Source organism: Procambarus clarkii, chromosome 1 (assembly GCF_040958095.1).
Source record: "Procambarus clarkii isolate CNS0578487 chromosome 1, FALCON_Pclarkii_2.0, whole genome shotgun sequence".
Lineage (NCBI taxonomy): Eukaryota > Metazoa > Arthropoda > Malacostraca > Decapoda > Cambaridae > Procambarus > Procambarus clarkii.
In genome coordinates, this window is record NC_091150.1 from 45,284,613 (window position 1) to 45,300,777 (window position 16,165).

Sequence of the window (16,165 nt, forward strand, 5' to 3'; positions counted from 1 at the left end):
CTATACATGTTGTACTGTATTTAAAAGCATCAAAATGTTAATTTCTAGGCATTTCATCAATAATACTTTAAGATAAGACAAGCAAACTGTAGTATTATTAATATATCACTATTAACATAATAGTTTGCAAGATAGCTTAAAAATGACGAAAAACCTGGAGGCTAGTTCACTTGGTTTTTCCTTGAAGTCAATGGTAATATTGTGGCTATATGATCCAATGGAAAATATATTTTCACTGTAAACTCCATTTAGTTCAAGTCTTATAAGGTTGTAGAAAGTTCTGTTAAATAATAGTTATTAGTCAAAATTTGGTCCATATAATTATAAATTATGACTTTTATCTTTATTATTATAAATGGAGTGTTATGATGTGCATTGGTCACATCTTACATTTACCTGAGGGTCAATAACCCTAGTGGTCTCGACAAGGACCGGTGGCTTGTTGAAGGTCCCCCCCATTTGCCTTGATCTTTTCCAGGTATATTTTGAAATTCAGCACAGTTTTGGCAGGTAGGCAGTTCCATGGGTTAATAACACTGTGGATGAAAAAGCATCTCCTGTTCTCAGTCCTACATTGAGGCTTGTTGAGCTTGAAACCGTTGCTCCTTGTTTGTTACATCTGACCTTCTGAAGAAAATATCCGAATCAACATCCTCTAACCTGTTCAGTATTTTAAAAGTTTCGATGAGATCTGCCCTGTCATGCCTGGTTTGCAGTGTTGTTAGCCCTGTGGCCTTGAAGTGTTCTTGATACAAGAGATGACTTAGCTCTAGAATGACTTTTGTTGCTTGGTGTTGCACCTTTAGAGCAGCTAATGTCCTTCCAAAAATGAGGTCATCATGCTTGGATACAGTAATCTAAGTGTGGGTGCACCAGAGATTTATACAGTTGAACCATTACCTTCTTTTCCTTATAGTATGCTTGATTATCTCAAGAGTTTGGTTAGCTTTTCTGACTGATGCACCCACCTGTTGTGCAATTTTTTAATAGGTGGTGGATCTTTACTACCAGGTCCCTTTCTTCATCAATCTGCTCAATCTACATGTGGGCAAAAAATAGTAATTAGTTAGGATGTTAATAATACATGAAGCTAATAAGCTATCAGAAGTTGTCTGGCATCATCATGTCAGTTCTCTATATCTAGTGGTAAGATTCAGTAGGGGGACAACTTTTGATAATTACTGTAATTACTTTCTTGTACCAAAACAAATATTAAAATGATTTAATACTTGAAAAAAATTGTATACTGTATAGTAATATTTCCTACTTTGAATTAATATTATATTGTTCAATAAGGCATTATATATAATACTGCTGTTTCTAGCAACCCATCCCCCTGCAATTATAGTATGTTTTGTAACTGATTGTGAGTGCCAATATCTGGCATTGAAGCTCCAATAAACAACTTTTTGTACTTTTTTTTTACGTCAGGAAAATAAAGCTAAAACCAAACTTAAATATTCCTAGGTCAGGTCTTATTTATGTTGCTAATAAAAGGTTTCTAGTTTGTCCAAATTAAATAATACAATAGCCTACAAAAGTCCATCACGACATATACTAATTACATAGTCAAAAGTACCAATAAGTACTTTCATTTTAGGGGTACGCTGGTTTTTAAGGCATCCTGTTCATAATGCCAATCTGATGCAGATTAAAAATGTAGTTTATTTACTAAGTACTTGAATATTCTATTCACATTTCTCATGAATGGTAATTTGCAAGTACTGTTTTATAATGTACTGCCTTTTATATACAAACACATTGTAGCCTTATTATGCCCAGGACAGTTAAAGCAGCTGTATAATTTTAAAGGCTTGTATTGATCATTGAACCTGTACTTAATTAACAACAAATAATTTCCAGCATTTTACCAATGTAATGATATACTCTACCAACATTTTGTCTAAAAAAAAATAACCACCCAGAAAGTTTTGTCAACTCTAAATTTATAACAATTTAGTATTCAGGTTAATAAAATAATTAAAATACCGTATAATAATCACCTAACTAGCCTAATGAAGTGGCACACCATCTGAATAACAAGTGAAGCACTCCAAGAGATGGTGTTAATTGTGTATACCATTAGGTTATGAACGTTGGGAATTGTAGAAGAGAAGGAACGGGAGTTATAATTGTAAAGATGTATACTATTCAGTTTTGTCATATGGAAATTAAACTGATATGAAAAAGTAGTAGTAGTGTGCAGAAGAATACAAGCAGTAGACGTTTTTTGGTTTTAGAAAAAGCAGACTGGTACAATTATGTGGGTTGGGTATAGTAATGATGTATAAAAGATGGACTTTGAGCAAAAGGAGTGAAGGAATAGAGGGAGAAAAACAGGACAATGTTTTGTTCATTTACCATATGGGACACAGGTACAAGGAAGTGTGACTTTGAATTAAGTTGGTTGTAACATCTTGCCAGTCCTACAAATCTATTAAATGGTAGGAGTGATGAATAAGTGTTAAAAATGCTAAGTAAAGTATTACTATATACTTTAGCAACTATATACTCTGAAGATTCATAAGTTCCTAGACATCACTCAAAATGATAATACTGTACAGATACAGGAAAACACAAGGTGTGCTATGGCAAAGGTGCTATACCTGTACTGTACTAGAATTTAATTGTGCACCACCAGTTAAAATGCATAAAAAAAATGTTTCTTTGAATGAGGCCTTCACATCCCTGAATCTCCACCCATCATGGAGCCTGACTAGTGGGGTACTGTTTAGTATATGTGCATTACCATTGATGAGAGTAATGGTACCAGAGATTGGTAGGTGTATTAACATTGCAATACTGTATCTGCTAATCTACATCAAAATTGAAATGCCAACTTGTACAGTTAAGCTCCACCTAACAGCCTATGTAATCCCTTTCTCTGTGAAGGAAAGACTTAACCGGGTTGTTAAACAATTTGGCAGGTCGTATTCCGGGGAATATTAGGAAAAGGACTTGGTCAAAATGCTGTGTGCTAGTGACTACAAGAATGTAAGAAATCCTGTCTGGCACTCGTTCTCGCTCGCTCTCTCTGTGTACACACATTATATATATAATATATACACATATATATATAAATAAATAAAAAATGAGGGGAAACAATATATGAGTCACTGTATATAGCAAATTACGAGTGGGAAGCTGCTGCTATGAACAGTTTCGTCTCACCTTTAACCTGAAGAAAAACTAAGCCATTCACCATCCACAAGGTCACTATGATGTAGAACAGTGTTGTGATGCTGAACTGGAGGGGGAAATGTCAGTGTTGTTGTAGGGAGGGTTAGCCATAATCCAGTTTGGACATATGAGTAACTAGTATCACTATATAGCACTGTTACAGAATAATCAAGTGATTCTTCTTACCATTCAGGATGACAAAACAAGAGTAGAAACATGATGATTTACCTCAAATAAGTCGGATTCACAAAGGATTTTATTGAGGGACATATAGTGTACGAAAACAGTTGGGAAATAAAATTTCCATCCTGAAAATCACAACATTTTACAAGTACTGTAGGTGCCAAACAGCAGGACAAGGCAGTTTTGACAGCAAGGTGCAGGCCACATTATGTGCCCACAAGCTATTCATTCATCCCAGTCCATAAACTGCCTAGAAATGTTTCCCTCTTTCTATTTTAGTGACAGGAGAAAGACCAAAGTGACAGGTCACATTTAATAGCATGTAATTTATTGAGGTAATTACTAATCAGCTCTTTGAATGAATGAACTCATTATGAATGACAAGGTTCAAATCAGAGTAAGGAATTCACTTTGGCAAAATGTTATGGGCATGAACAGCTTCTTAAGCATCAGCTGTCATTGTTAGAAACACCAATATGGCTGGAAACCCAACAAAACTTGACTGTATTGTACCTGCTAAAGGAAACACCCAGTTTAAAAAATCAGCACAGGATGAGAAGTAATAAATGAATCCAGTGTCATGATATCACTGCATGTCTATTACAAAAAAAGGAGTAGAGTTGAAAGAAAAAGTGGCACAACTGCATCCTCATATAATCACAGTTATGGAGACAAAATTCACAAATATAATAGAGCATGGAATATTCCCAGGAGGATACCATGTAATAAAAAAAAAAGGATAAATGGTTGGGGGAGTAGCCCTACTGATACAAGAACATTTGAGCTTTCAGGATATAGAGATCCCAGAGGTAATCGACCAGAAAGATTTTATACTAGGTATGATAAGAGTGAGGACCATGAAGATAGTGGTAGATGTTATTTACAACCTCCATTAACTACAGGAAGTTATAGGGCAGATTATGATTAATGCACCAAAATATGCAGCATTCTGGAAGTTCTCACTCCCTCATAGTCACTGATAGACTAACACAATATCAAACTATATAACAAGAATAATAACCATTCCATCCACACAATCACTTGTGAGAGGTCACCCTATCATGATGGATGACACTACTTATTGCACACTACTCCAGCAAGAAGGAAAGGAGAGCAGAAGCTACACTCAATTCTCTAGGAATGAAATGAAAATGCCTCCTTACCATGTCAAGGCTGCACCCTTAAGTGCACTTTACCATGAGCATTGCACAACTGTTACTTCTTCTTATAAAAATTTACCAATCATTCTATTTAAGTGTAATACAGCATAATTTACAAATGTACAAATCCAAATATTTACTTATGTCAATAGAATACTGTATTATTAAAACTTGATAATAAAGTCTGTATATCTTATTGCCCATTAAATGCACACAACCAAATATATAATTAGTTGCACATTTTAATGCCATTCAAAATACAGTACGTAATAGATAAATATATGGTAGTGTGTCCCAGTTGTATAAATATATACCGATATATTCATGGAGTGTTAAAACATTTTCAAGATCAAAGCTAAAATGGCAATTTGAATTCAAATTATTGTATTCTGTGCACAATTGGGCTAATAGGTATTACATTTTTTTGTATACTGAAACTACGAGGTGTATTTTACAAGGGAGGTCATTTACTGAACATTCTTAAAAAGCCTTTGCACCATAAAACAGGGGTCCTGAAAATTTTCCACATTCAGAATATTAGACAAAAAGATACTAAACACCAAAAGGAAGAGACAAGTAATTATCAAGAGAAGACACTAAGTTGTGAAAACTATTTGACCACCACCAAACAAGTGGATAGAAACAATACCAGACCAGAGACAACAGAATAAAGGCATACAGATGGAAGTTGGAAAACAGATGAACTAGATAAAAAATATATTGATATACAATATCAATATATTGATATCGAGTGGTAAATAAGTTGAAAAATATTTATGCCAGAAGTGGAGGCAATTGAAATTCATAGTTTCAAGAGCTAGTATAACATCCTATGGGACATCATGTGCAAATATACCATGTGCAATAGCTAGAAGTCTATTAGAGCTGAATTTCCCTCCCTGAACACATACCTAGGTAAGTACGTCGGTTAACTACCAAAATTCAGTACCCAGCACCATTCCAGAAATAAGATAATAATGTAAACAAATGTATAGAACTATTACAGTAGTAATTTTATTAATCCCATATGATGTAGATATTGGCATACACAATAGTTATCAGCCATGCTTTGCACAATAAACTACAAGCAGCATTTGCCCATCATCCACTTTGACCTTGTAAGCTAAAAATACAAACAGACTTAAAATATATAAAAGTTCAACATCAATTCTCTTGATACACTTTTGAAAATTTTAAAAGATCAACACGAGGAAGACATTACCCAAATAAAGGCCATAAAAACAAATGGCAAATTAAACTATAATCTGGTCTTAATTCTGAAATTATTTACTTCTCGGTGCTCAGTGACATGATTTGTTTACACTCCAGTCAAAAATTTATATACAAAAATATCAGCTAGCAAAACTGTAAACATATATTTTACTCATACTAACTGAAAATAGCAATTTACGAAAAAAAAAAAAACTTCTCAAATTTACAAGTCCAATACAATATTTAACAGTTACAAAATAAAGAGTTTTTAAGATAAAATATTTATTGTCAACAAACATCATTTCATGACACTTTGTTGTGCTCGTGTATGAAAGTTTGGAATATCATTTCAGCAAGCTTTACGTCTCAACTGATGCAATTTCTATCAAATTTAATTCACTTAAATGTATAACACATCCACTTACCACAAAATATTGACCTATAACAATAAAATCAATTGAAAAAATAGCACTTAAAATCCAGGAACTATATGACCTTTCTTTTTCATTTTCTTCATCTTCTTATTTAGTTTGGTTTCTTTCGTGCTTTAATGTTCTTTTTTCTTGCATTCTGCTTTTCTTCCTTTTTCTTTTCTATGGTTTGTTTGCGCTCTTCCCAATTTTTCTGACTGGTTTTCTTGCTTGATTCTTTCTTCTTGATGGACTTCTTAATTAAATCTACATCATTTCGTACCTGTTATAAGTGAACAATAAAATTCAGTACCCAGCACCATTCCAGAAATAAGATAGAAATGAAATTAAATGTATAGAACTATTACAGTAATAATTTTATTAATCCCATATGATCTAGCTATAGACATACACAATAGTTGTTAGTCACAATAATAAAATTGTTTGCCTAAGTGCACAAAAATAAACAAAATGCAATAAACAATATGCGGTACCAACTGCTCCAGGTAATCGAAGTTGACAACTGCAGTTGTGTTTACATCCACACACTTTAATTTCCATTTTTTTTAAGTGTTGGTCGAGTATGGCATAAGTATCAAAACAGTCACCATAAGCCCAACTGAAAACCTCATTATTAATACAGACAACTAATTTTTTTAATTTTGATTAAAGCCAATCTGTCAATACTTACTTTTAATCCTTCTGCTTTCTGCAGTGCACCTGACCATGCTTTCTGTTCAATTACTCCGGCAGCCTTTTCTGTTTCACCTTTCTGCTCCATCCTTTTAACCTACAATATATCCCACATTAGTACATTCTGCACGTCTCATTCCAGGCTCCTTTCATTATAAAAAAATGTTAAATAGTAATTTGTCAAGATACTGTAATCACAAAACATGACAATTTTGTATTTCATTTTATAATAGTTAAGAAGTCACTTTAGTACAGTACAGTATATTCAAACTCCTATACCACCAGGAAACTGCATTTAGGTACGCAGTTTCCTGGTGGTACTCGGTATACAGGTGTAGGCCATACAGTACTTTGAAAACCTTAGGAAAGGCCTTCAAGTTCATTAGACAAACCTTTTCTTTCTCCTTGAGAGCCTGTGACAGCAACTGCTTCAGGTCTTTAGGCTTCAAGTTAGTGTCAATATCTCCAGTAGTGGAATCATTTGAAAAGTCAAATTTGCTAAACACTAGCTGTCCTTTCTTATTGTAGATTGGTTTTTTGGGCTTTGAGTCTGCAATAAAGTAATATTATACATTTCACATGTTCAATATGATTTAATTATTTTTATAAATACTGTATTACAGTACACATTACACAAATACTGTATTACAGTATTTAATACTTTAATAGTATTATTACAGTAATTATAAACTGTAAATGTATTTGACAACTGTATTTAATTTTCAAATTGATTGATAAAATATATATACACTAGTCTGTAAGCTTTTGTTGTATACTAATCTTAATACCCACACTACTCCCTGATAGTATGACATGAACTTGTGAATGATGTTGCTTTAGTAATGGAAGATAAGACTACACACTCAAGGTCAATGTATGGTCCTCACAGTAGGTGTGGATACACAGGAAAAACTTTATATGAACATTCTTGTGTAATATATATATATAAACAGATAATGCAGTAAAGGCACAATAAAATAGTCCCAAGTATTAACATATAATATTATAATAATATTTACCATTAAAAGAGAATGATTATCAAAAACAATCAACATGAAATAGTGGAAATTTACTTTATGTGACTGACCGACAACCTGGATTTCACCCACATCCCCCTGGAATCTTTAATTTTGTTTTTGCCCTAACAAATCCAAATTTAGGAGGGGAGACATAGGTACATCGATTCGTTACATTGTTTACAGGAATCAGTTACTGTATATGGATGTCCAGATTTGGAGGGCATTCTGTATAGTTTTAAGCATTTAAAAATAAGCACATAACTACATTTAGACTAAGAATACAAACAAGTACACTTTTCAATATACTGAGAGGCAATGTTACAGGAATGTAAAATCTTCACAATTTTAGTGATTCACATTACTGTATTTATCCTAAAAGGGGGTATGTTCATATGTACTTTACCCTACAAAAGGGAGAAACAGGTTAATATCCATTTTGTTTTCTCACAGATACCCTTTTTTTCTCTAGAAGTTCCCACATTACATACACATCTTACCTTGATTCCCTACACCAGTACTTACCATGCATCAGTTTTTCTTTAATTCTTTCTCTACACTCCCTTACTCCCAATCATCTTATTTTGTAAAATATAAAAAGAAGTAACTCACCCTGATTATAACCATTTTCTTTGACCTCCGCTTCAAATTGTAATTTTTCCAGTTTGGTATTCTTTTGAAGTCTCTTAGTTTTACGTTTCTTTAATCTGTTGAGTTTTTTGTTCAATTTTGCTTCTTTTCTTCGTGTTGCAGGGTCCCACAATTTCTTTTTCCTAGTACCTAATAAAATAAAAAATACATAAATATTGAATTACAGCAAATTGATTTTACATCCCGTGTCCCCACCAGGAACCACTCACTAATAATAAGAACGTAAGAATAGACTGCAGAAAGCGTGTTAGTTCACGTAAAGCAGTTCAAGCAGCTCTAATTTACATTCAACCACACCCACTCCTATATTAGTCTAACCTAACGCTTGAACAACAACCCTACATCTATTACGTTGTACAACCACCTCTTCCTCAAATCTATAACCCTATTTCCAAACCAATATTTACTTCTTTCCTGCATCTGAACTTATCCATTTGTATCCATTATTCTATTCTCCTTTCTGTTGATGTTATTAGTATCCTATAAATATCCCTTGTTTTACTCTTACATTCATTTGTATGCTTTCAAATATCCAGGATTAACTTGTCGTATTAAAGTACAGTACAGTACTGTAATATGACAAGTATTATTATATTAGGTATTAATATATATATATATATATATATATATATATATATATATATATATATATATATATATATATATATATATATATATATATATATATATATAAATAAATTTAATAGGCCTTACTTTTTAAATTTGCCAATGTACTTGAATATTTCTCCTGGAGTTCATCAAGGTCTGAAAACCCTACACCACCTGTAATAAAGAAAAGAACTTAAATAATCAATTGCTCTTTAACAGATCAAATCTGATCTCATGACAGGAAAATCAATACTGGTCAGTCTGATTGCTACATTTATGCTACATTTAACTACAAGGAAGTTTAACTAATTTTTTTCCACTAAAGGATACACCTGGACATGCATGTAAGAAAATGAAATGAAATTGTATTCCGATAATTAAATTTACCAATCTTGGGTTATGCATATTTTTAACATTTATTCAAAGGTATCATTAAGCACAGGAATCACAAGACCATAAAAATAAAGAACTTATGAATAAGGCTATAGAAAGATACATAAAAACTTGCCTTTAATTTGGTTTTGCCTTGAAGATTCCTCCTCTTTCTGCCTTTTATTACTCGTACCTAAAACAAAAATTTAGTATCGGTGTTCATTTTATGTATGGTCAACACAATTATGCATGTTATAGTTATAGGGCAAAGTCACTAGTATCCATCCACTCCAGCCCCCCCCCCCCAAAAAAAAAACCTATACCACCTCCACCAATGGACAGAGCAAAACCTTAAAAATGCCAGGAACTTTTCTAATAAACTCTTAGTAACATTTAAAAGAAAAGATATCTAATATGAACCGAGGTACTGTATACAGTATTATTATTTACAGATGCATCTGTCCAGTTATACTGCATACTCCATACACAGTTTCAAATGTAGATATGATAGAGCCCAGTAGGCTTAGGAATCTGTACACCAGTTGGTTGACAGTCGAGAGGCAGGACCAAAGAGACAAAGTTCAACCCCCACAAGCACAATTAGGCGAGTACTGCACTAGTCCCGAGCACCACTTGTCAACACCACACAAGCTCTAATTATATTTAATGTAAAAGTATTTTTAACACTTTCGCCCGGGCATGAAGCAGCATCATCCGTTTACTGTCGGTAATGACAGGTATGACGCAGCATTGCGTCATCCACTTTAAATAATCGCCAAAAATCAGGTTTTTATCAGATTTTTGGGGGACTGGTTTTAAAATGCGCGCCGATGTCTTCCCATTTTCTTTGTTGCGCCTCGTGGCCCACAGGCGGCTCGGCACACACCGTCGGCCCATTGTTGTGACCAGTGTCGCCTCCCCTCGCATCTCAAACGTGTGAACATTTCGGCCATTTTCCGTGGCTATATTTCTTACTGCGGCTTTAGAAACTATCTACGCTTACTCCACGATGGATAATGATCATGAACAAGGCTCTTCCAGGAAGAAAATTGCGAAAGAAAGGCTTGAAAAGGGCAGGAATTGGGAGTGTAGCTGGAAGGCGCCTGAGCGCTCACTCGCGGCTAACGCGTGGCCTGTCTTCAACTCGTCGGCAGTTGGAGCGTGACCAGGTTTTTTATTTTATATGCTAATGTTCCTCTAGAGAATTCTATTGCAAACCCATTGAGACCAAAATGAAAGACCTAGGATGAAAATTGAGGTGACCAGAGTGAAAATAGTGAAAACATTTTATCGCATTTGCACGCTCCTGGGTAACTCGTTCGCACTTTCTCTGTTTGTAAATCTATGACCTCTTGTTCTTGAAATTCCAGGTCTCAGGAAGTCTTCCCTGTCGATTTTTATCAATTCCTGTTACTATTTTGTATGTAGTGATCATATCACCTCTTTTTCTTCTGTCTTCTAGTTTTGGCATATTTAATGCTTCTAACCTCTCCTCGTAGCTCTTGCCCTTCAGTTCTGGGAGCCACTTAGTAGCATGTCTTTGCACCTTTTCCAGTTTTTTGATGTGCTTCTTAAGATATGGGCACCACACAACAGCTGCATATTCTAGCTTTGGCCTAACAAAAGTCATGAACAATTTCTTTAGTATATCGCCATCCATGTATTTAAATGCAATTCTGAAGTTAGAAAGCATAGCATAGGCTCCTTGCACAATATTCTTTATGTGGTCCTCAGGTGATAGTTTTCTATCTAGAACCACTCCTAGATCTCTTTCTTTATCAGAATTCTTTAAAGATTTCTCACATAATATATAGGTTGTGTGGGGTCTATGTTCTCCTATTCCACATTCCATAACATGACATTTATTAACATTAAATTCCATTTGCCAAGTGGTGCTCCATATACTTATTTTGTCCAGGTCTTTTTGAAGGGCATGACAGTCATCTAAATTTCTTATCCTTCCTATTATCTTAGCATCATCAGCAAACATGTTCATATAATTCTGTATACCAACTGGTAGATCATTTATGTACACAATAAACATCACTGGTGCAAGAACTGAACCCTGTGGTACTCCACTTGTGACATTTCTCCATTCTGATACATTGCCTCTGATTACTGCCCTCATTTTTCTATCAGTCAGAAAATTTTTCATCCATGATAGAAGCTTACCTGTCACCCCTCCAATATTTTCCAGTTTCCAGAACTAACCTCTTATGTGGAACTCTGTCGAAAGCCTTTTTAGGTCCAGATAGATGCAGTCAACCCAACCATCTCTTTCCTGTAATATCTCTGTGGCTCGATCATAGAAACTGAGTAAATTCGATACACAGGATCTTCCAGATCGAAAACCATACTGTCTGTCTGATATTATATCATTTCTCTCTAGGTGTTCTACCCATTTAGTTTTGATAGTTTTTCCAATACTTTCACTATTACACTTGTCAATGATACAGGTCTATAATTGAGGGGGTCTTCCCTGCTGCCACTTTTGTAGATTGGAACTATGTTAGCCTGTTTCCACCCGTCTGCTACGATTCCTGTACACAGGGATGCCTGAAAGATCAGGTGAAGTGGAATGCTGAGCTCAGATGCACATTCTCTCAGAACCCATGGTGAAACGCCATCTGGGCCAGCTGCTTTGTTCTTACCGAGCTCCTTGGAGCATTTTTTTCCACTTCGTCTCTAGACACCTCTATGTGTTCTATGTTGTTCTCTGGAATTCTTATTGTATCTGGTTCCCTAAAGATTTCATTTTGTACAAACACACTTTGGAACTTTTCGTTTAGTGTTTCACACATTTCCTTTTCATCTTCCGTGAATCTATTTCCCATTTTTCACTGCGGGTAATTAGCCGTGCTTTTGGAGTTTATATGCATTTAGTGCTGTAGAGAATTCTATTGCGAACACAATGATACCAAATTTAATCTTGTAGGACGAGAATTAAGGTGACAAAGTTGAAGAGAGTATACACTTTTCAGAATTTACGTGCGCTCCCGTGAAACCCTGGGACCCAAATCGCACAGTTGAGGGGTGGCGCGCGGGGTACGCCAAAGTGTTAATTAAAACAATGTTTCCTCAGCTTCAAAACAAGCCCACCATGAAGTCTCTACTTCAATTAGAAGGATATATTTTTTTGAGTTTGTAAGTAAAAATATTTTATTTTTTAATCACAATGGCAATCCTGCTGTGTAAGTATCATGCATATGCATGTTACTTCATGAACTCTTAACAACCTACCAAATGTCATTTAAATCTGAGATGGTTGGGTTGGGAGCTTTGATGATTTGCCATGGAATGGTGCCTACACAGAAGTTTTTCATAACATTTTCATAACAGCACTACAAACATGTTCAACACCCTCCCAGCGAGCATAAGAAATATTGCCGGAACAACCGTGGACATCTTTAAGAGGAAACTAGATTTATTCCTCCAAGGAGTGCCGGACCAACCGGGCTGTGGTGGGTATGTGGGCCTGCGGGCCACTCCAAGCAACAGCCTAGTGGACCAAACTCTCACAAGTCAAGCCTGGCCTCGGGCCTGGCTTGGGGAGTAGAAGAACTCCCAGAACCCCATCAACCAGGTATCAACCATTAAGTATTAAGTGAGTATTAAACATGCTCATCACTTTCCAAAGTCCTTCTCTATTAACATGGTCATATGTCCTTTCAAAGTATAAGTAAGTAATTATCAAAAGGCACCAAACTGGGAAAGCTCAAAGTACAATAAATGGCATGTATATCTTTCAATTTTTATCATATGCTTTCTCTTCCACAATGGCATTCTCTATCCTGCCATACTTTATCCACTACACTTTTAAACTAATGCACCCACAATTCAAACATTTGATATGTAAAATCTTAACTTGTATACAATGATACAATCAGGGGGCTCATATTTTCTAATACTGTGGCAAACTATTCTATTCCTCTTAGCAAATTCTCTATTCCCATGCCATTCTCTTTTTCTCACAATTAATTTTGCATAAATTTCATCAACACCTTTAGCTTTTATAAAGCAGCTGCCATCTTGCACTCTTCTAACACCATTAAGTCAATCCACATCAAAGTCTTATGCATGTTCACATCAGCATTTCATACATCATTTTTAACCATTAGACTTTTAAATTATTCTCACCACCTACTCATTAAAACAAAATATTAACTTACACTACCTTCATTAAAACATGAAACAAAGTACTGTACACTAACCTGCACTCTCTTCAAAGGAAACTTTCTTAGCAGGGAGCCATGTTAAAAAATTAGTTATAAACTTATTTTCTTCCAGTAAAGCACTCTGAACCTGAAAAGATAAATACAGTACAGTAATTTTGTTTCACAACATTAAATACAGTAAAAAATTCAGCTAACAGTAGCACACATTTAAATAAGACAAGGATATCATGTCCAACAAGGACTAATTACTGAAAATCACTGCTACCTAGGTAAGTGCTGTATGATCCATAATTTGGCTCATTTGATGACTGCATTATACTAGACAATCAACACATGACTGAGGGTTAAGGAGATTGCATAGAGTTCTGCCTATTTATGAATCCAGCTGAATGAAGCAATTAGTAGTAGTAATTATAAAGATAGTGTTATGCCAGTATGATTATATACTGTACAGGAATTTGATATGGAAGTCAACCTAGAGTTAAATACTATTCAAGATGCCAATACAGGCAAGACACAAGGCTATACTGTACATTCAGCCTGTCCTCCTAAGGTTTCCCAACATCAAGGAAACGGTCGATTTAAAGTGTCCTCTCCAAACTTACCAGAGGACCCAAAACAGAAAACGTGAGAGTACGTCACTTTCGTGAGCTGCTTCCATTTTCTACTACAACAATTTTTGGCCTCATGATTAGTGCATACGAGCAAAATGCGACGTTCTTTGCAAGAAGACAGGTTGATATACAGTATTGTATATGAAAATGGTCCTCACAGAGCAGTATTGATAATTGTTGCAAAGGAATTCTTAGGAAGCATAGTTTTATATCATGAAAATGACATTCAACTAAGAGATGCAAGGTTTTAAGTGAGGAAAAAGATTAATCATGAAAGTAGGAGGCATGCTTTCTATTCATTAAATAAGCATGAATTGGCAAAGTACAGTATTGCCAAAATGTAAGCTGACCAAGGTGGTTTTCTATTTATGATTCTGATAAGATGGCAGCCAAATCAAAATCATCATACTCCACAGCATGGAATTTATATGGGTTAAGAGAGACAGGGAGTGTCGTCTAATTAGCATATTTTGTGTTTCATCTGCAAGTTCATTGGAGTCTATTGTTCCATTAATAGGTTTCATTATACAGTACCTCAGACCCTTGAGCAAGGTTACAATGTTCTTGCATCATTGCAAGTATATATTATGAAAAACACTAAGTTTATTTGTAGCCGAGAAATAAAGGCAGCATTAAATATTAATACTTAAGTACCTTATTGAGTGAAGAGTGATAAAAGGACTTTTGGAGCTCTCTGGAACATGACCTTATTTTTCCTATAAGCTGAAGAGTATTGCACCTTCAAGTTTGAGTTGTCTATCTTTACAGGAAATGTAATCTCTGCACAAAATAAGTTTTAGTAGCTAATTTAAAAAATTTATGCCAAAAATTAATTAGGAGAAAGAATTAAAACTGTACAGTACAAGACATTCTATACTGTTCAATACTTATGCATTTAAAAACTAATAAACTTGTTAAATTTATTTTCACCCTACGCCTTACAACAGAACACAAAACCGAAAACCGACTGTGGTGGTCAAAGTGTTGATCAATTAATTAGTTTAGCCTATGGTTAGTAATAGCCTTCATTTGGTCTCCTGTGATCATAATCAAGGGCTTGGAAAGGATATGATCTCTTATGGCCAACTCTGAGTTGGATTTAAGTAAGTACTGTATGGGACTATTTCTCCAATGACACTGCACAATAATATACTAAAGAATGAATGCTTCATAATTCCTTGTGGTGTGTCACCAATGCCTTACTACACGATCCATGTTCAAGTACCCAGTGGGATTTTAATGTAAGAGATGATGATGTAAGAGACAATAATGTGGACATGACAAAACTGTAGGATATTCCTGAGATACCTATGCAATTATCCAGTAAAACTAAAAACTAAAATAGTTACACAAGCATCTAATATTATTTTAATTATTAAAGGCAATTACAGATCAATCTTGCAACACATTATAGTACATTACAGATAAAGTAATTTTATATGAGATAACTTGAGACAATTCAGTATCAACTTACTTGTGGCCAATCAGACAAATTTGATATAATATCAGAATTGCTGTCTACAATGCACCCGCTGTCTACACTTTCTGCTACATCTTCCACCTCACCATTGTCTAACACCTCTTTGCTCCCTCTCTCTTTTCCTTCTGTACTTTTAGACTTCTTTTTCTTTTTCTTCTTTTTACTTGATCCCTGTTTATCAAGCACAACATCTTCACTTTCCACATCATTATTTATGCCCGTACATTCCAATTTTCTCTTTTTTTACTTTTATCATAGACAATATTTTCTGCCACTGTCTCTGTATCTTCTTCTGTATCATGTCTTTTATTCTTGCGGTTCTTGCATTTCTTTTTCTTGGATTTTGACCTCTCGCCCATCGTTAACGTGTCATTAACATCCAATTCACACGCCATTATTACAGTAATTTA

General features: G+C 34.8%; 1 protein-coding gene across 1 annotated transcript; it reads right to left on the reverse strand.

Moving 5' to 3' along the window:
• Window positions 1-5,515: 5,515 nt before the first annotated feature.
• On the reverse strand, window positions 5,516-16,150 carry LOC138363177 (surfeit locus protein 6 homolog). Its single transcript, XM_069322173.1, is given in 10 exon segments — window positions 5,516-6,269; window positions 6,272-6,428; window positions 6,837-6,935; window positions 7,231-7,388; window positions 8,467-8,634; window positions 9,220-9,288; window positions 9,623-9,679; window positions 13,698-13,788; window positions 15,750-15,995; window positions 16,031-16,150. Coding segments are annotated over 10 exon segments (1,227 nt in total). The 3' UTR covers window positions 5,516-6,207.
• Between the last annotated feature and the right edge of the window lie 15 nt (window positions 16,151-16,165).